The 21,626-nt window shown below is 33.6% G+C and overlaps 1 protein-coding gene across 2 annotated transcripts in view; it reads left to right on the top strand.

Moving 5' to 3' along the window:
- The window catches only part of GFM2 (GTP dependent ribosome recycling factor mitochondrial 2), a 53,356-nt gene that overhangs the window by 12,309 nt on the left and 19,421 nt on the right, over positions 1–21,626 (top strand). For both annotated transcript variants that reach the window (XM_074282277.1, XM_074282278.1), the window contains 9 exons: positions 821–869; positions 1,376–1,473; positions 2,869–2,994; positions 3,107–3,195; positions 7,671–7,759; positions 9,906–9,966; positions 10,087–10,275; positions 12,213–12,293; positions 16,520–16,668. In XM_074282277.1, the coding sequence (XP_074138378.1) occupies positions 821–869; positions 1,376–1,473; positions 2,869–2,994; positions 3,107–3,195; positions 7,671–7,759; positions 9,906–9,966; positions 10,087–10,275; positions 12,213–12,293; positions 16,520–16,668 (931 nt within the window). The remainder of the gene's footprint in view (positions 1–820; positions 870–1,375; positions 1,474–2,868; positions 2,995–3,106; positions 3,196–7,670; positions 7,760–9,905; positions 9,967–10,086; positions 10,276–12,212; positions 12,294–16,519; positions 16,669–21,626) is intronic.

Raw genomic sequence — 21,626 nt, 5'->3', positions numbered from 1 at the left:
TTAACTTGCATTTCTCTAATAGTGATTAAAAGATGTTTTCTTTTAATATGACTATAGAAAGTTTTAACTTCTTCATCTGAAAATTGCCTGTTTAAGTCCTGATCATTTATTAATTAGGGAATGACTTGTCTTATGTATTTAGCTCAATTTTCAATATGTCTGAGTGTCTTAATATTTTCATTTTTAATTGCATCAGTTCTGTAGCTTTATGATATAAAAATTGTTTGGAATTATATTCAAAAAGTTATCAAACTGCATACCTTTTGATCCAGCAGTATTATTACTGAGCTTATATCCCAAAGAGATATTAAAGAAGGGAAAGGGACCTATATGTGCAAAAGTGTTTGTGGCAGCCCTTTTCATAGTGGCTAGAAACTGAAAATTGAAGGGATGCCCACCAATTGGAGAATGTCTGAATAAATTGTGGTATATGAATGTTATGGAATATTATTGTTCTATAAAAAATGACCAGCAGGATGAATACAGAGTGGCTTGGAGAGACATGCATGAATTGATGCTAAGTGAAATGAGCAGAAACAGGAGATCATCATACACTTCAACAATAATACTACATGATGATCAATTCCGATGGACATGGCTCTCTTTAACAATGAGAGGATCCAAATCAGTTTCAATTTTTTCCATTTTGGATAGAAAGAAATTCTTGGATATATATAAGAAATTCTTGAAAGCTTAGGGTTTTAGTTGATTTTAGCTTTATTTGGAATTATCTAAATTAATAAATTCTTTTTTGTACTTGTAAATTTCTTATATAAATTAAAACTTCTAATTTTGCTCTCCATCCTCTTTTGTGTAACAGAAAATGATGTCAAATCTTTACGCTCAATCATCAACCCTCCTATATCTAAGTAAGTAATTTCATAGATATCACCTGCTTTTATATTCATATTAATTTGTGAGTCTGTTTTTCTTCTTATTTCTTCTTTGTTAATTTAGAGATATCTAAAATTCTATTACTTATTCCTGACTAATAATAAACTTGAATGTGTATCTGAATCCAGATTGCCTGCTATTTGTCTCTCAATATTTTAATTTTAATAATGAGAAATCATATTATTTCCAGATTTTACATTCCTCTTATGATGTTTCTATCTAATTAGGAGTAATGTTGTAAACATGTGATGAGATTTTTCAAAGTATTGCCATCCTTATTCTAGAGATAATGTAAAGTACTATACCATTTCATAATTAAATACATTATCAGTGCTTAAAAAGCTTGAAGCACTATGGATGTGTGTTATTTTCTTTTTTGCAGTTCTATTAAAGGCATTCAAATCACTTATTTTAGATTAATTTTTATGTTTACTCATTTAAATGAATTAATATGTTGCCTAATTTTTTTTTCTTTTAATAGAATTCGTAACATTGGAATTATGGCTCATATTGATGCAGGCAAAACTACAACCACAGAGAGAATATTGTACTATTCTGGATACATCAGGTCTTTGGGAGGTGAGAATGATTTTCTCATCACAATTAATTTAAACAAAATTAAAAGTAGCATTAGGAAGTAGTTTGATAAAGAAATGCAATAGATGAGCTTTCATCCTTTCCTGAGAAAAATAAGTTTGTGGTCTTGCTCAGCTACTGATATTTTTAATTCTTTCTCTAGGTCTTTAAGTCTTACCATTGTACTGATGTTAACATAATAATTGTACAAAAGAGAAAAAAAACCAGGAATGAAAATTTGTAATTTTGTCTCCATTTTTCAGTGTTTTCATTTACCTCAAGTGTGTGCTTCAGTAAGTTTCTCAGACAAATGTACTATAAAAGATGTGGCACAGCTGACACCAATAGTGTATTACTGTGCCTTTTTATCCCATAGCCCAATAATTATTACAAATAACAAATATTTTTCACATTTGATAAATGTGAGAGAATATGTCAAAGTTGTTTTAATTTGTTTATATGTTTGACATAAACGTTAAATAATTTGTTGTTTAATTATTCTTAGTGGTTAACAATGAGTTTTTTTTTTCACGTGATGGTTGATATTTTGCATTTTTCTTTGTGAAAACATATGTTTTAAGCACTTAGTTATTAAGGAATAATTCTGTCTATAAAATCATAAGAGTTCCAAGTATATAAAGAATATGGAAAGAGAAAGAAACAAATATTCATTATGTTTACTATGTTCCAGGCAGGCAGGTGGCACAGTGGAGAGAGGGTTAGCTGGCCTTGGAATTAGGAAAACTTGAGTTCAAATCCAGCCTCAATCATTTATTAGTTATATGACCATGGGCAAGTCAATTAATTTTGTTTGCTTCATTTTCTCATCTGCAAAAATGAGCTGTCAAGCAAAGCTCAAATGGGGTCACAAAAAGTTGGGCATTATTGAAATGACTCCACAGCAACAAAAATGTGCCACAGACTATGCTAAGCACTTTACAAAAATGACCTTATTTGATCTTCACAGCAACCCACCTGGGAGGTAGATATTATTGTTATCCTCATTTCACTGTTGAGAAAACTAGGAAGACAAGGTGACAGCTGCTGTTTGATTTAAACTCAGGTTATTCCTTATTCTAGGCCTACCACTGTATCTACCACATCATTTAGCCACCTTGAATCAGATTTTTATCAGAATATTTGAGGCAAAGATTTTTCCATTTAATAATTGTAAAATCTAGCTGAATTGATTTTGTTCATGCAAAAGATTTTTTGGTTTATGTGATTGAAATTTTATTTTTTTCATTTAATGAATTATACCAGGTCTTTATGGCTTGGAAGTTGTTTTTCTGCACCTCATATCATCTTTTATTGGTACTGTTTTCTAAAGTAATTTAAAGTACTTTGTTATGAGATGACAAAAATTATTGCTTAAATTGATAAACTTTTCCTGGTTAGATGTTGATGATGGGGACACGGTGACGGATTTTATGGCCCAAGAGCGAGAAAGAGGTATTACCATTCAATCAGCTGCTGTTACATTTGACTGGAAGGGATATAGAATTAATCTCATTGATACACCAGGTATAGTATAATTGATAACATTGATATACAAAGTATAGCAATCCTAACTAGATACAGATATGTTGTTATTAATTTGCTACACTTTAAACATTTTATTTATAATCTTCCTCAGGTCATGTGGACTTTACTTTAGAAGTTGAGCGTTGTCTAAGAGTATTGGATGGTGCAGTAGCTGTATTTGATGCTTCAGCAGGTGTAGAGGTAAAAAGTATTGTTGAAGTAAGATGGAGACTGCTGTAATACTAAACAAATTTAAGTTCTGAGATTTTTAGTGCTATTTTCTATTTGTTGATAACTCGTATAAGTCAAAATGTATACAATTTGAATTTATTTTATTTTTACCTTCTTTATTAATGTTGTGACCTAGATCTGTAGATGCTGTTGCCTTTAAGCTCCCAATAGTTTCCCCCAAACCTAAGACAGACATTGACTTATTATTACCTACATTTAAGGTCCAGCCTAATTTTCATCTCTCTTAGAAAGCTATCCCTTCAGTCAGTGATGACTTTCTTTGTTAAGATTCCATGCATTGTTGTATATCCCATTGGAAGATTTCTTTGTGGAAAGAACACTGGCCTTCTGGTTTGAGTACTGAGCCTTAGTGTTCTCATCTGTAAAATGAGGACTTAACACTTTTCCTGGCCATTTCACAAAGCTATTGAGAGATCAGATAATGTGGCATTTGTCTTATATATTAAGTACAGACTAGAGATTTTTTTATGTTCTTTTCTTCTTTGTGGCTTATTTTTTAGCCAAATGTAGATTTTATAGTCCCCATCCTTGGGAAAAAGTTATTTTTTTTTTCCTTTTAAAAGAAAACCTCAGTAATATTTTCATTTTCATAGTATTTCCATTTACTAAATGGAACACATCTTTCCCTCCCAGAGAGCTATCCCTTATGACAAAGAACAAAACTACAAGGGAAAAGACTGTCTTATCAGGACATCTGCCCAATGTAGACAGTGGGTGCAGATAATGCTTGTTATCCCCCATTCTGCAAACAAGGGAGGAGATGGTTTTTGATCTTTTCTTTGGGGCCCAGCACTTGGCATAGCTTGTGAACATGGTGGACATGTAACAATTACTCATTGAACTGAGAGTTCTCTGAACATGAAACAGAGTTCACTGTTGATTGGTTTTTTTGGTGTTGTTTAAGGCACTTCACTTTTTAAAAAAGTTATTGATATTTTTACTTTCATGTCCTTCATGCTTTCTTACATATCTCTTCCTCCTGCTAGAGAACCATAATTTAGTCTTTTTATTTTTTAATTAAATCAGAGATCTAGAGCTGGAAGGGATCTATTTCAGAGGTTATCTCATCCAATTCCTGATTTTACAGATGAGGAAGCTGAGGCCCAGAAAGGGAAATTAATTACTTGCAATTTCACACAGATGGTAAATGGTAGAGGCAGAATTTAAACCTAGAACCTTTGATTCTAGAGCTGATGCTCTTTCTTTTCTACGCAGTCTTCCTGTAAGTTTGTTCTTGTCATGTCTCTATATTTTGCCAGACATTTTCTCATTAAGATATACATTTTATTGCCTGTGTTTTGTAATATTCTTGAATAACATATTTGCTTATTTAAGATGCATTACTTGCTTTAAAGCAAACAGTAAGGGAAGCATTTTTTAGATTTGTTTTGTTAAATTGTTCCTAAGTATTTTCTACATATGTTTTGGTTGTCTTTCCTATTTTTGCTACAAAAGTACATTGAAGGAGTAGTTAGATGGTAGAGTGGATATAGCACCAGTCTGTGTGACCCTGGACAAATCACTTAACTGCAATTGCTTCAGCAAAAAATATATACATATATACCTTTTTAGGTGGACCCTTCTATGCCTTGGGGGCAGCTACGTAACAATGGAGAGATTGCTGCACCTGGTGTCAGAAAGACTCATCTTCCTGAGTTTAAATCTGGCCTCAGACACTTCCTAGCTGTGTGATCCTGGGCAAGTCCCTTAATTCTGTTTGCCTCAGCTCCCCCATCTATCAAATCCACTAGAGAAGGAAATGACAAACCACTCTAGTATCTTTGCTGAGAAGATCTCAAATGGGTTCAGCATAAGTGTCAGTCATGACTGAAAACTACTGAATAGCAACAGCAACTGTGCTTATATTACCAAATGAAGTTGTTTATGTGGCTTCAAGCCTTAATGAACAGTAATGGTTTATGGTATCTGTTACCTTAAAACTTTATAATAACCTCATACCCAGTAATTTTTAGAATGGAATTTAGTGCTCACACTAAAAGTGGAGAAAAACATAGATACAAATAATTGTCATATAGGTGTCTTTATGTTACATGTTTTCTTTTTTAAAAATCACCAACTAACTTGCTATGAAAGTAAGAATTTTTGTTTGTTTTGACCCATAATTTCCTCAGAATATGGCACTATCAGTGAAAAACTTCTTCTGTAAATACAGAACTTCTATTTGTGTACACCTTAGAATTTGAGAGTCTATAAAGCTGAAAAGTTAAATAATGCATCAGTTCTGAGACTTGAATCTAGATCTTCCCCACTTCAAAGCTGGCTTTCTTTTCCCTATACATTGACTGTCTTGTGAAAAGTAATATCTCTTAATACATTTCTCTGTTATTCATTATATATGACACTCTAGGTACTGTAAGATCTTGCCATCAGGCAGCAGGAGCCATATGTTTCTTTTATATATTAAGCATGTGCTAGCCGTAGAGCAAAAAATTAAACCTAGAAATATATAATGTATCTAATTACATATAAGAGTCTAGTGTATAATTAACAGTCCATTGCAAAATATATAGAGTGAGCTTAAACCTAGATAATAAGTCATCAGAAATTAGGACATAAATTAGTCACCTTAAGAAAAGACTTAAGATTTTGTATTTGTGATATTTGGATGCCTTGGAAGCACGAATTCCTCTCCAAATAATTTATTACTTTATTCTAGTAAGACTAATTTTTTTATGTTTGAAAATGAAGGCATACCGGATAGGGCACTTGTTATGGGCCAGAATTCTGAAACAATGACTCTTATGATAAAGACAATGATTATCTAGTTTAGCATGGTGCTTAAAAGTTCTCTAGTTCAGAACATGTACTTAGCACTTAATACAGTTCTATAAGATTCACACCTATGATAATGTAATTATAAGAGAATATATAAACTCAGATAAACTCAGCCAGAGTGAGAGCCAGAGAAGCGGACTGGAGGGGGGAGCTCAAGCTCTCAGAGCGAAGGAGAAAGATTCATTCCATCTTCATCATCTTTGTCGTGGCTGGCCTGGCCTTCTGCACTTCTCCACTGAAACCAAGACTCTGAAAGGCCTCTAAGAAAGCTAGCCCAGGCCCCAGACAGGGAAACTAGATTGTGAAGGAGATAATAAAGAATTTGGACTTTTACACCTAGCTATTCTCATGGTGATTATTCTTCTGAAACAAAGGCTGCTCCCAAGACCCCCAGAAAACCAAGAAAGAACCTTACAGGCATTGACTGTGGAGTCAGGAGGTCCTGAGTTCAAATTTGGCCTCAGATATTTAGCAATGCACTGGGCAAGTCACTTAACCCCAATTGCCTCATTCCCCTTCTTCCTCCCAAAAAAAAGTAAAGAAAAGAAATTAAGATGAACTGAGAAGTAATGGTCCAAGCATGATCATGATTAATTTATTAGTTATGCTAGCAGTAACAAATAAATTGGATCTTTGATGTCTCAGTCAATCTAAGACAGGTCTTACTAGCCTTCATGTATACTTCATGGGAAGTATAGAGTTGGGTAAGTGAGGAAAACAGGGATTAGTAACAGTGTATATAGTGTCAGGAGGTTGGACAACATGATTGATACATCAATTAAAGAGAGGCCACTACCCACATGGCGCTACAACTCACCCCTTTCCAACAATTAAAGATTGTTTATTGTTTTAAGAGACCCATCTACATCTTATAATCTTTGCTAGGGGATCAAAACTGCCGCACTTGTTTTCATGGAAGAGACAAACTCTTGTAATTGGGCCAGCTAGATGGCCTAGTGGATAGAATATTGGCCCTGGAGTGAGGAGGACCTGAGTTCAGATATGGGCACAGACCTTAACACTTACTAGCTGTGTGATTCTGGGCAAGTCACTTAACCCCAATTTGCCTCAGCAAAAAAACAACAAAAACATTTTCTAATTACAAGCAAGGACTGATGACACAATCTTTGGGGAATAATAACAAGTTAACTTGTTGATTAACAAACAAATCCAAGGAGTATCCCTGGGGTTATGGGTACAAGAGAGAACAATCTTTGCTTTAAACTAACTTTAACTTAACTCAGAGGCAAAGCTTAATTCCTGAGCTACTCAGGGACATAAAAAAGATGGTTTTAGGCTAATACAGATTTAATTGTAAAATTAATCTAACATTAATCAATTACATTGTAGGACTTCAGAGTAGTAGTCAATGCAGTAGAAGCTTCAGATAACATTAATTTTGACCTTTTTTATACTAAATAAATGTTTATTGAATAATTCACAAAATGATAGCATTTTTCTGAATATGACAGTGTGGGTGGTAAAATGTAGTGAAATCAGTGTTAGAAAAAACCCATTTCCCTGTTAAAATTAAATGAATTTATGATTATGGCATAATTATTCTGTGCCTGATAATAAACTTTTATTGCTGTCAAATATGTTTATATTTTACTTTATCTTTGTTTTAGGCACAGACTCTGACAGTATGGAGACAAGCTGATAAACACCATGTGCCCCGAATATGTTTTTTAAATAAGATGGACAAAACTGGAGCTAGGTATTGAAAATGTTAAAAGAGAAAACTATTTGGGCCTTTAGTGAAATAGATTTGAAATTTGTAATCTGAACCATGTAATTTGGGGGGGGGGGATCATCATCTATATACTTTCTGATAATATTTTTATCTTTTTTTAATACTAGTGTTGCAAATATTTCAGGACACATAGAAGTTGTGAATAAGTGTGTAGGTTAATAGATCAGCTGGTGGGAGTTCTTACTGGTATTAAAGTGGGTCAGACAGATTCAGCTGTGATTAAGATAAACCGTTTTTGCCATAGTAGACTTGCTTACTTTTTGTTTTTTATGTAAATATATGATCAGACTTTGGCCATCTTTAATTCTGGAGACAAAGAGTGTGAAATATTATTGCCTTTTCTGCCACCATAATTATCTGTGAAACAAACTATTTCTGTCCTACCTTCTGCTCTCTTTAGCTTCTGACTAGCTGATGTAAGTATAGAAGAAATATATCTATAGATTTTTTGTGTGTATAGATGTTAAGAATTGCACATTAAAAAATTAATAGTTTAATATTAGAACGGAGCAATAAAATACAGAATGGTAGTAAAAAAAAAAAAAAAAAAAAAAAAAAAAGGCAGATAGTTGCTATACCATAAATCTAGAGCAGGGGTTCTAAAACTATGGCTCGCGAGCCAGATGCGGCCCACTGAGGATGTTTATGCGGCCTACTGGGTTATGGCAAATGGGTTGAGAGGCGGAGACAGAGTGTGAGTTTTTGTTTTTACTATAGTCAGGCCCTCCAACAGCCTGAGGGACAGTGAACTGGCCCCATATTTTAAAATGTTTGAGGACCACTGATCTAGAAGGATGAGAGAATAAATCTGCAAAAACCTGAAGTTTTTAGAAACACTGAGCTCAGGAAAGAAAGTTGCTTTAATTTATAATTTTTAAAAATTATTTTTATTATTTTTTTTTGCTAAGACATTTATGATTAAGTCACTTGCCCAGAGTCATACAGCTAGAAAGTATTAAGTGTCTGAGACCAGATTTGAATTCAGTCATCCTGATTTCAGGGCTGGTGCTCTATCCACTATGCCATCTAACTTTTTTAGAATAAGATAGAAGAAAGAAAGTTTTAGAGGGTAGGGACAAAATACTGAAAAGCAGTAGTAGCTTAGATATTTGACTTAAAGGCTGTGGTTCAAGAAAAAAAGAACTAGAGTTTAAGAAAATTATGTGGGCAGAATTAAGGGACATTTCTGAATGGGAATTAAAATAGGAAAAGAAAGCTAATCTCACTATGAGCCAAAAAAATCTGAGGTTTAGGCAAAAAGGACTTTATTTTCTTAGTGGTTGAAAGGAGAGGAAAGATAGGAATCTTAGGGGTAGAGAATAGAAGAAAAGGAATCTTCATTTCCCCTGCATAGTGGCATAAAATAAACAGCAGCACAACTATCTGGCAAACCATCTTTTGCTGACAGACCTCAGGAAAATACCGTTTTGAGTGGTGGGAAGTATGATAATTGATTAGAAGTAGTGTCTGTAAAACTTTGTGTAAAAGGTACTTTATGATATTTATAACATACAGGAATATATATTAAGGGTCTTTGTACTACTATGAATATAAGTAGAGAATATGTGCTTATTTGTGTTATGGCCAAGCCAAAACTGGGTTGTGTGTATTATATTGTTATGTGTTGTATTTCTACATGACCTCTATTAGAATTGATAAATGTTTTAATGATTTTTGTCTCTATTAATTAGTTATTAATTATATAGAAGTCTTTTAAAAATTTGTATGCTAAAATTATGACCTTTCTGGGATGCCTTCTTCACTGAGGAGGCTGAGGCTAGAAGGCTTGAGGTGTGGAGTTTGGAAGTGCAGTTAGGCTCTAGCTGATCTGATAGCAGGGCTGCATCTAGTACCAGTGTGATGAGTCCTTGGGAGGAGAGAGCCCTTAGACTGCTTGAAGAGAGACAGGCTCTGACTCAGGTCAGAAACAAGCGTGCTGCTATATTTTCAGTCTGGATGAGATGGGGAGAACCAGTATATTTCTTAAAGGATTTAAAGAAATCTGGAAAGTGAGAGCCATAGTTCCATGTGGCCAAAATTTTTAAGTCATCTTGACCTCATTTTACAGATTATGTAACATTTTTCTTTATAACTATTTTACCACCCACAGTTTTAACTACGCTGTTGATAGCATTAGAGAGAAACTGAAGACAAAACCTTTGCTTTTGCAGGTAAATTGATTACATTAATAGCAACAGATTATTAAAATAACATTGCAGTCACATTTCTATGGAGGGCCTGGAATGGCAATCCTAGTTGAATGTTGATTTAATAATATTTCTTGCTTGTAGCTGCCTATTGGTGAAGCAAAATCTTTCAAAGGACTAGTTGATGTTGTGACAATGGAAAAAGTTATGTGGAACACTACTACATCTAATCATGATGATGGAAAACATTTTGTGAGAGAACCTCTTACAGAATTGAATGATCCTGAATTGCTAAAGGAGGCGAAGGAAGCAAGAAATACCTTAATTGAACAAGTAAAGTAAATATACTGGGTGCTTAAATTGCATGGATTATTCAAGAGTTTTTTTTAAAAGCCTTAATTTTTTAATTAAGAGAGAAAATAGGCATTCTGAATTGTTCTCCCTTTGTAAACTTTTAAAAGTCAGGATGGCTCTTATTTCTACTGTCACTATCAGTTTTTTTATAGTGTAAGTAGGTAAAGACTAAAATGTTGTATTACTAAAATAAATAAGTCTGATTACATATCTCATAAGATTGTTTTAAGAACCTGCAATTTCAACTCTTCTGTAGGGGAATTATGTCAAAATCTATGCTGAGAACTTGCTTTTTCCATGAATTATGTTTTGTGGTTGGATAACTTTACAGCTATTGGTAAAATTTCTTATTTTAAAAAAAAGTTACTAAGTACTACTAAGACATAACTCTTCAAGAAGTTTATGAATGAAGCAAGATGAAACATGAAATAATGACTGAGTAAAAGAGACGATAAGATGCTTTTTGTATGCTAAAGAAAAATTAATGTTTGAGAAGGAAGAGATTGAGTTAATATTGACTAAATGTCAACTTGACATTAGCTATAATACAGAAATGCAGATTAGTCATTAGGTATTGGTGCTACAAAGACTTGTGTTCTCCTCTTCCCTTCAGGTTATTTGACTCAGAATTTATAAGTTCATCCCTTGGATGTCAGTTTTATCAGATAGCTGAAGCATCTTCCTTATATTTCACAAAAGAAATCAATTGTGATAAGATTAGCTAATTAACTTTCAAGTATCTTTAATATTTGTCAACCACTATTTGCTAAACATTGACATCTTTTCAAATATTTTCTTTTAGTGCAGAATTAATAAGAATAGATGGGGGCTTTTAAAAAAATGTTTTGTAATATGCTTATTTGGTTACCTTGGGAATCTCTATAGACTATTCAGAATATGTTAGACTCTACATGAAAGCTTACTAAAATAACTTTTTAAGAAAATCCTTCAACAGTTGAGAAGGCTGTTAACATTAAAGCTACCATTTAACTACCTAATATTATTTTCTAGGAAACTTTTGAGTCAACATTTGCTACTAGGGTTTGACTAATTATGAGCTAAGGAAATCCATAGAAATGTATCTTTTAATTTGATTTCCCCTTAATTGTTTTCCTGGTTTCTTATTCTTCCTCTTAACCGTTTTTGATATGATATATAATCATTTGCTTTCATTAATAAACTAATGTAAAGATAAAAACATTGAGACCAAGTGCAAAGAAATTATTGTATCAGAAACAACTTTTTATAATATTCAGAGTTATGTGACAAGAACTCTACAGTTGGAATCAGAAGTGTTTGAGTCATGAATATATGGCCTTGAGTAATCTAGTAATTAAACCAATATTTCTCAGTTTAGTCACATACAAAATAAAGATATGAGACAAGTTAACTTCCATAGTCCCTTCTGTTGTTGTTATAGTTCAGTTACATCTGACTCTTTGTGAGCCCATTGTTCTCGGGGTTTTCATAACAAAAGTATTGGAGGACTTTTGCCATTTCCTTCTTCATTGTATCCCCATTTTACAGATGAGGAACTGAGGCAAATAAGACTTCAGTAACTTGCACAGTCTTACACTGCTACTAAGTACCTGAGATTTGATTTGAACTTTCTTCCTGACTCCAACCCTGGTACACTGACCATAGTACCACCTCGCTGCCCATTCTAGCCCTGAATTAAAGATTCTAAAACTGTGCACCAGAAATTTATACTCCTATTATATATCCAACAAATAGCTGTTTCTTTTTTTATTTTATTGCATTGAAGTTTCTATTTGTCATGACAAAAGATTTTGTTTTCTCTATAAAATTGCACTTCTATTATATTTATATTTGTTATATATAATCATTACTATATATATTATATACAAATATGCATTCATACTTGATGGAAATGTATTGATTCATTTCTGTTGCAGGTTGCAGATCTGGATGATGAGTTTGCTGACCTTGTTTTAGAAGAGTTTATTGAAAATTTTGATTTGTTACCCCCTGAAAAGGTAAAATAGATGATTCACCTACAGTGATTTATTAGACTTAGCTTTATTTGTTTGTGTGCTACTTTCTTGTACTTTACATAACATCAGCAAATCTTTAAAAAGTGAACAAATTCAAAATTAAACTGCTGCTTATAAACTTAAAGGATGAGGAGAAGGAGGATGATCTATTGTATTTTATATGCTAAATCTTGAATATTATAAGTTGAGCTTTTAGGATCATGTGAGTTTAGGGGGAAGAGACAGTGTCTTAGTCACCTTTGACTTTTGTATAACACCTACACAGTGCATTGTAACAGTGAATACTAACTAAGTATTTGTATACCATAGTGAAAATAAGTGTTAGACCTGTAATCAAGAGGCCTGGGTTTCAAGTCTAGCCTTTGTTACCAAAATTTTGCTGTCTTAATCTCTAAACTATGAATAGCTGGAGCTGTACAAAGGAGACCTTGAGGCAGGTTTTAGAGAACAAGGAGCAATTTAATCATTTTCAGAGTGAGGAATACATTGTACAAACTGGAAGTTCTCCTGGGCAGGACAGCTCCACTTGCTTCAGAAAGGGTCAAGATGTTATACACAAATCATAAGTGGGAAGGGAAAGGGAAAGTGGATTATAGTACAATCCTGTTTAGCTTGATTGATTCTCCATGACAAGTACCCAAAAGAGCAATTCTTGGATTGTTCCATATTTTGAGGATCTTGAACATTCCCTCCCCAGTTTACAGAACCAGAGTTCTATGATGAGAGCAGTTTGCTGTAGTTCTTGATTTTTAACACATATTGTACCCAGGTGAGTGTTAAGAATTGATTAATCATTTCAAGCTGTATTATGAGACTCTCACTCCCAAGCCATAAAAGTCAGCTTTGAGAAATCTAAATTATTAGTATATTCATTACACATATCATGTTGTTATTGATGAAAATATTAATTATAATTTTTCCACACTTTAATTGAAAAGATCTGAGTAACTCTGAGCCTCATTTTCTTCATCTGTGTAATAGGGAGAAAATAATTGTTCTGTATAAAAACCTTGGAAGTCTGTATGGATACAGCTTGTAATAATGTTATTCATTTAATACTTTATGCCACATCTCCAACTTCTTTTCTTTCAAATTACTTTGTTTTAAAAGATTCCAGGAAGAAATCTCAGAATATAAAGTCATTGCAGCAAATTAATTACTGGATTTTCAGCTAATATTAAAATAATTTTTGTTATTCTAAAGATTTTAAAATCCAAATTTGTTGCTGTTTTATATATATATATATATATATATATATATATATATATATATATATATATATATATATATATATATATATATATATATATATATATATATATATATTTGCTTTATCTTTTAAATTAGCTAACAAGAATACAGGAAATTATGCTGTTGTTTTTAATGCAATATGAACTGAGACTTCCTTAAGCCTTCTCTTTACTCTGATTTATCAGGTGCTTTTCATGTGAGCTTAGTGTTTCTTGCTCTTGGCTTCCTGAAACCAAAAGTTGTCAAGTGCTGTTTTTGAAATGGTAATGTGTACAATGAGGAATCAAGATATACCTATAATAGAATCTCTGAGTTAGAGCTTCAAGGGACAATAGAGGTCATGTAGTCCAGAGGTGTCAAACATGTACCCTACCACACTCCTAAAAATAGTTGAACCAAATTGAAATGTATCTGAAAAATATTTAACAAGATAAAAGTACAATAAACTTTAAAGATGTTAATATGTCATTTTCTAAGTCAAAATTTGCAGCCTTTAGAGATTCTTATGTGTGACTTAACAGTAGTAATTTCCATTAGATATCACTGACCTAGTTATATTCAAAGACTGAATGTAGGCCTTCAGATGTGAAAGAGTATTTTTAGACCAGTTTTGAATTATAACAAAATTGGAGAATTGTAGAGGAAATTTTTCTTTTTCTTTAATTTTTTTTCTATATGCCACCTGATTTATTTCTTTTAACTTGTAATTATTAAAGTTAGCTATAATTTTGCTTTTGTTTTTGGATTGTTGTTGCCTTTTTTCTTCTTTTTTTTTTTTTCCTTTTTGAAGAACATGGTATATTTAAAAAAGAATATCATATTCCAAGTCCTCCGATCCTTTAACAGCTTTGAAATCTTGTATTATTCTGACTATGGTTCCACTGTACTTAAATTATTTCTTTCTGGATGCTTGCAATATTTTTTCCTTGATCTGGCAGTTCCAGAATTTCATTATAATATTCCTGGGAGTTTTTATTTTCAGATCTTTCAGGAGGTGATCCTTGAATTTTTTTCAATTTTTATCTTACCCTGTGGTTTTAAAATATCAGGACAGTTTTCTTTAGTAATTTCTTGAAAGATGATGTCCAGCCTCTTTTTTTGATGATAACTTTCAGATAGACCAATAATTTAAAAATGATCTTTCCTAGACCTATTATCCAAGTCGTCATATTTCCAATGAGATATTTTACATTTTTTCTGTCTTTTCATTTTTTCTTTTGTTTTCCTATATTGTATTTTGATTTCTCATAAAGTCAGTTGCTCAATTCTATTTTTTATGGAATTATTTTCCTCGGTGAGCTTTTGCATCTCCTTTCCTAATTGGCCAATTTTTTTTTTTAAGGCATTCTTCTCTTCATTAACTTTTCGCATTTCCTTTTGCACCTCTCTCAGTTCTTTTCCTAATATTTCCTCTGTCCAAAATCCCTTTTGAGCTCTTTCATGACCTGAACCCAGTTCTCATTTTTCTTGAAGGCTTTGAATGTAGGAGCTTTGACTTTGGTATCTTCTTTCTGAGTGTATATTTTGATCTTGACACCATAATAACTTTCAATGATTAGAAAATTTTTCTATTGTCTGCTCATTTTCCTCGCCTATTACTTGGCTTTTAATTCTTTGTTAAAAGTAGAGCTGTTTCCAAGATGGAGAGTGTACTTGTCTCAAGCTTCAGGGGTTTTGTGCACTTGTTTTCAGAGATCTTTTTGAACTTGACCACAAACACTCTTTTTTGCCCTGGAATTGTTAATGTATCTTCACCCCATTGTAGCTGTAAGATTTACTCTGTTAAAGCAACAGTACTTTTTGTGCTGCTGGTACTATAAGATGGACTCATATCCCATTCCACAGACCCTCTCCATTGACCTTCCAAGTCTTCCCTGGTGTCCCAGGGCCAAGAAGTACAAAGTCCTCCAGCATTGCTCCTGAGGTCTCACCTCCCTGACACTGGAGTCTGGGCTGGAGCTAGATCTGTTTCCAAGACTGGGGCTGTGCTGATATGGTCTGCATTGGGGATTGTGTGCTGGGCTCCCACCCTGGTTCCATAGACTATTTCTGCTGACCTTTTAAGTTCTCTTTGGTGTCTCTGGGCTGAGAAGTCTGGAAGCTACCAATAGTACCAATGATTCAGAGTTCAGCTGGGGCTGGGTTTGATGCTGGAGCTGGGGCTGGAGATGTACATTCATAGCCTGTATTGGGACTGCACATTAGACTCCTACCCTTGTGTCACAGACCTTTGCTATTATCTTCTAAGTTGCTTTCAGCTGGAACATGTTGCACTCCATCTTTTTTGGGTGTTCTGATGCTCTGGTGTTTAGGGACACCATTAAAAGGAATTTGGAGTGGTTTTGGGGAGAGGTTGGGTGAGTTCCTGCTTTTACACTGCCCCTCTCTATATTTGGAAAAGGTATTGGAAGGAGAATCGTTGTTCTGTCCATTTATTCTGTACTTTATTTTGAGAGAGAAATTTATTCCATGCTTATAAAGAATAAAATTTTCATTATGAAATAGAAAATCATGAACAAACACTATCATTTCCATGCACAAAGGAAGCCAGAGAATGGGGATTATAAATGAAATAATAGATCCTCTGTATGAATTTTGCTCCTTTTAATAATATACATTAAATTTAACATAATGTACTCAGTATTTTTCCTGTTTGCTTGTGTCCCTTTTTGAACACCACTTTGGTTGCCTTGGAGCATTTTTTCAATGTTTCATTCATACTCTTTTCTTCTTTTCCTTGCATTTTTTTCTATCACTCTCAGTAATCTCCTGCTATATTTCTATCCTCTAACTATGGAAAGTGAAAACCTATCCTTATGACAAAATCAAGGTAGACAAATGTGCATTTGTAAAAGTCTTATTTGTAAATGGTTTGTTCTGACAGATGTGTATAATACCTCCAAGCTAAGGCTTTAATATTTCAAGGGCAAACTGCTATTCTTGTGTATTCTTTGTAGTTACAGCCTGCAATACGTAAAGTAACTGTAGCTCAGAAAGCTGTTCCTGTGCTCTGTGGAAGTGCCTTGAAGAATAAAGGGATCCAACCCTTATTAGATGCTGTTACTATGTATCTGCCTTCTCCTGATGAGCGCAGCAATGAATTTCTGTAAGTAAAAATGAAAAAAATTTTTTATTTAACTTGGGAAAAAACAAATGAAAAACAAAAGTTTATTTTTTTAACTTTAGCTAATAAACTTACTGTTTCTAAAGCAAACAGACAGTACAGCCATTATGTTTTAGAACTAGAAGGAATCATCTCATCCTGTTCTTGCATTTGAAAGCTGAAGGACCTAAGGACAGAGCAAATGGCAGGGGGGTGGGGGGATGAGAACCAGGAGACATATAATGGGGTGATATTAGCAGCAGGAAGGGTTACCTAATCCTCAGAGAATAGAATAGATTGATATTGGAAGGATAAGGAAAGAAGAGGAAGCTTTTGGGGAATGGCCTTTTATTTGGAGGATAAAGTATGAGACAGTCCTCAGCTGAGAGAATTGGTGAAGCTGATGCTTAGGTACCTTCTAGGAAGAGAGCTCTCCAGGTTGTATTTTGCTCTATCTAGTCAAATGCTTTTTTTTGTAATGAGTGAAGCAAACCTGGGCTATCCAGTAGAGATGAAGCATTCCAATTGACTGTGAAGTTATGATGATTTAAAAGAAGTCATCTTCATAATGCCTGTTGCCCAGATTAAGATGCAGGTTGAATGGGCAGCCCATCAGTAGGTGTGGAATAGTCAATTATAGATGCACAGTGAACTGATTCTAGAATTAAGTTAAGAGAATTGTGGGCTGAATCACATTTGGGAAATTACAAAATTTTTAAAAATGAATTTTTCTTACTGTCTTTGCATAGCATTTCTTTATTTTTGTTCTTTCTTCCCGGTCATACAACGTGATTTCACTTAATGAGCAATTTTTTTAAAACTGAGAAAATAAGGGAAAACAATCAGTGTAGTGATCAATATATTGAAAAATATCCAACAATATATACCGTGTACTGCACTCATTATTGTCCCATCTCTGCAAAGGAGTTGGGGGAGTATCTTCTCATACTTTGAGGCCAGATATGTTCTTAGTAATTCTTGTACAGTATTTTCAATAATCTTGTACTGCTCTCTGACCTAAGGGAAAGTTTTTGATATTGACACATAAAATTCTCCTGTTATGTGTTATGTTTTGTAAGTCATGAAGTGCCATAATTCCCAAAGAATACAAATTGCAAATGGCTGGAAGTCTTCAGTGTATCACCAATTATGATTTGACTGTGTAAGAAGTAGCATAAAAGATACTACCCAGAAAACATGTGCTTGAGAATAGAGTACCTGCCAGTTCTTAGCCAGAGCAAGGGATAACAGACAAACGGTCAGGATAGACACTGGTATCCATGGAATGGGAAATGATCTTAAGCTTATTTTGAGAACAGATTCCCGATTGCCTTTAAAAGGGATACTTTCAACATAGAATTCTTCTGTATATATTGATATTTGCAATATGTACTTCATATATGAAATATGTTTCATCTTCTTAAATTGCATTTCCAAATCAGGTACTGAGCTGATCATTATATGAATCTTGTACATCTATCATTCCAACTGTAAATACTCAGGCTCATTTAGCTTAGTTGAATGTTACAACAAGATTCCTACTGATTTACCTTATCCTTTATGTTGTGGAGCAATAATGGTTATGATTTTCCATACTCATCCATTAAACTGGTGTTATCCTTTCCTATCAGCATTTCTGACTTCATAATTAGATCCAATGTAAATATTTAATTAATCCAATGCCAGTTAATAGAGTTTCCAGGCCACTTGGAGCACTTATTTTTTATCTTTTAAACTTTTTCAGAATATTCATTTTGTTGAGTTGAAGCTACACCTTGTCATTCTTATTTTTCCTTACCTTTGATCTAACCAACCAATAATATTTCCACATACAAATAGTTTATAATAAAATAACTTCCATGCCATTTTTTGGTAACATTTAGTCTTTAATGTATGCTGCATTTTCCAAGTCCCTCCTTTTTTCCCTCTATAGTTGAAAAAACAGATTATATTAGTAAAAGCCTGGTAATATTGAGGAGCAGAGCATAAAGCATATTTTTCATAGAATAAATAATATCCAGTTTCTTTTGGTTCATAATGTTGGAAGCTCTTTTTACTCTCTTTACTCTGTCAAGTACAAGATGGAGAAATCAAGAACTTCACTTGTTCTTCCATTCTACTATTCCACCACTCTAGATATAGGTCAAGGGCAAAATGGAGGTACTAGCATTTATTTCCTACACAGAAAAAGGGAATCAGGTGTCTGGCTGGCTAGGAGGTGATCACAGTTGCTTCAGGAATAAAGAACTTCTGGATTGGGTGCTGAATTTCTCTTAACAGCATAATAAATATCAAGGGGAAATTTTAGGGGCAATTACTCCCATCACCTGTGGTGCAGGTCACCTTTATCTTCTCACCCAAAGAGGCAAAATTGCAAGTTCAATCTTCCTTTTTCCCCCTACTTTGTCCATGAAGGAAGAGAAAGTAGAAACCAAGCTGTCAGTTCCTCCTCATTAAGGTCATCGAATACATCAGTCTTTTAAAATAGTGCAAAGTGTGGAGATTTCTCATTTATTGATGTAATCAAATTTCTTCTTGAAAAAAGCATGCTTCTTATTACTAATCTTATAAACCTTTTTAAAATGTTATTAATAAGTTTTGTTTTGATACAACAAATATTTCTCTTTTTTCTTTTTAAAATTAAAAAATATATTTTCTCAAGTGTTTTATTTTTCCAAATTGATGTAAAGACTTTGTGTCCCAAATTTTTCTCCCTCCCTTCTTTGACTCCCTTCTCCCCAATACAGCAAACAATCTGATACAGGTTAAAAATGTGCAGTCCTTTTAAACATATTTCCATATTTTTCCTGTTGTGTAAGAAAAACAAACCAAAAAGGAAATACCATGAGAAAGAAAAAACAAATAAACCCATAAACAAAAGATGGAAATATTATGCCTCAATCCACATTGTTTCCATATTTCTCCCTCTGGGTATGGCTGGCACTTTCCATCACAAGGCTATTAGAATTGTCTTGAATAACTATACAGTAACCATTTCTGAACACCCAGCACAAAGTACATTATTTTCTTTAAAGTTACTGGATTAACTAATAGGAAAAAGAAACATATTTTTTAATTTTGGTAATAACATTGGCCATTGTATTTGACCAGAATTTTCCTCTTAATGTTGATTTTATTCATGTTGTCATTTTGGATATTACTATTTTGACTTTATTTTTTTCATTCCATGACAATTCATAAAATTCTGACTATATTTCTTGAAATTGGTCATTTTTATGATTTCATGTGTTATAGTAATATTCCATTGCATTCACGTAACATGATTTATTCCAGATTTGGAGGACTCTTGTCCTCTTTTCACTCTTTTTGGCGAATATCTCTACTTTACTCTCTGTAGCAGATCTTGCTGACCAGGAGGCAGTTATATTTACTTCTGTTCATCTTAAGTACTGTAGAGCAATATCAACAAGAGTCATGAGAAATGGCCTTTCTTTTAGATGTAATATTTTGTGTGTGTGTTTCATTTATAGCAGTATGAATGTGGTTCAGTTTCTCCCATTGCGTGTCATTTCATTAATTGTTGCTCAAAGATTTTGTATTTAGCATACAATAATTGATATTTATAATTAGTACTCTTCCTTTTTTGGGGGGGACACTCAGAAGTTGTTTACCTAGATGTTTATTTAGGAAAAACCAAGTGCATAAGGAAAGACATTGCCCAAATTTTGACATAGATTTGGATGGGCAGCACGTCGAGTTAGTATGTGCATATGTCTATATATGTACACCCACACAAATACATGTGTGCTCATGTATGTATGTGTTTTTTGAATAGGCTCTACAAATGAACAGTGAACAAAGCCCAGAGGCGAATAATTATAATGAGAACAAACTAGAGTTAATTTGTGAATTTGGGCAGCACTTTCATTGATGCCAAAATGCTCCTTACCACAAAGCCTATCTTTTCAATCCTTAGTAAGTAGTATATCCCTTGTGATACACTACATGGGTACTAATCATGGAATGCCACAGTCTCTAGAGAATCAAAATTGTGAGTTGCTTAAAGGAACTGGAAAACATATCTTGAGTGTGAAGGATATTTCCTCACTTGCCACCAGCTACATCCCTTATGGACTTCTTTGGTTTTCTACCATATCACCAGTGAACTCCTTATTAGGAAATCTCCTCATCTTACAAGATCCCATTCAGCCTTATTCCTCATACCTTATCAATATCTTATGCTTCTCTAATTGGGGCATGTGCCATGGACGGGGAGGGGACGGGACACATCTTACTCCCCATCCAGCTTCACTTATTGTGGTCTTCTTGGTTTCACCATTTCTACTCTCATCCTCTTGCATTTCCTCCTCCCCTTTCAGCTTTTTCTGTGTGTGGTCTCTTTCCTTATAATTTAAGCTCTTGACCTAGGATATACTATAAGATATTTAATATGTATGGGAATGCCTGCCATCTAGGGGAGGGGGTGGAGGGAAGGAAGGGAAAAACTCAGAACAGAAGGGAGTACAAGGGATAATGTTGTTAAAAAAAAATTTACCTATGCATATGTACTGTCAAAGAAAATGTTATAATTATAAAAATTAATAAAAAATTTAAAAAAAGATATGAAAGAAAAAAAATTTTTTAAAATAATTTAAGCTCTTGGATGGTTCTTTTGTTTCTGTTCTATAATTATATCACCAGCACTTCAGATCCTGCCTAGCAAATAATAATCACTTAAATCAACACTACTGACTGGCTAAAGTAGGCTTTGCAGTACATCCATTGCTTCCTTGATGTGGTATTTTAGACATTTTTCAGGACATAAACTATTTGATTAAGAGGTGAGCTGGTAATGGATAAGAATAATGATAGTGTTGATAGCCCTGAATTAGTGGAAAAGGCACTGACTGGAGGGAAAGGACCTGAATGCAGATCCCACTCCTCATGGCACCTTTGGGAAATTCCTTTACTACTTTGATTTCATTTCCTTTTCTATAAAA

The sequence above is a fragment of the Sminthopsis crassicaudata genome, chromosome 1 (genome assembly GCF_048593235.1).
Source record: "Sminthopsis crassicaudata isolate SCR6 chromosome 1, ASM4859323v1, whole genome shotgun sequence".
In the NCBI taxonomy this organism is placed as follows: domain Eukaryota; kingdom Metazoa; phylum Chordata; class Mammalia; order Dasyuromorphia; family Dasyuridae; genus Sminthopsis; species Sminthopsis crassicaudata.
This window is presented reverse-complemented; position numbering and strand designations above follow the sequence as displayed.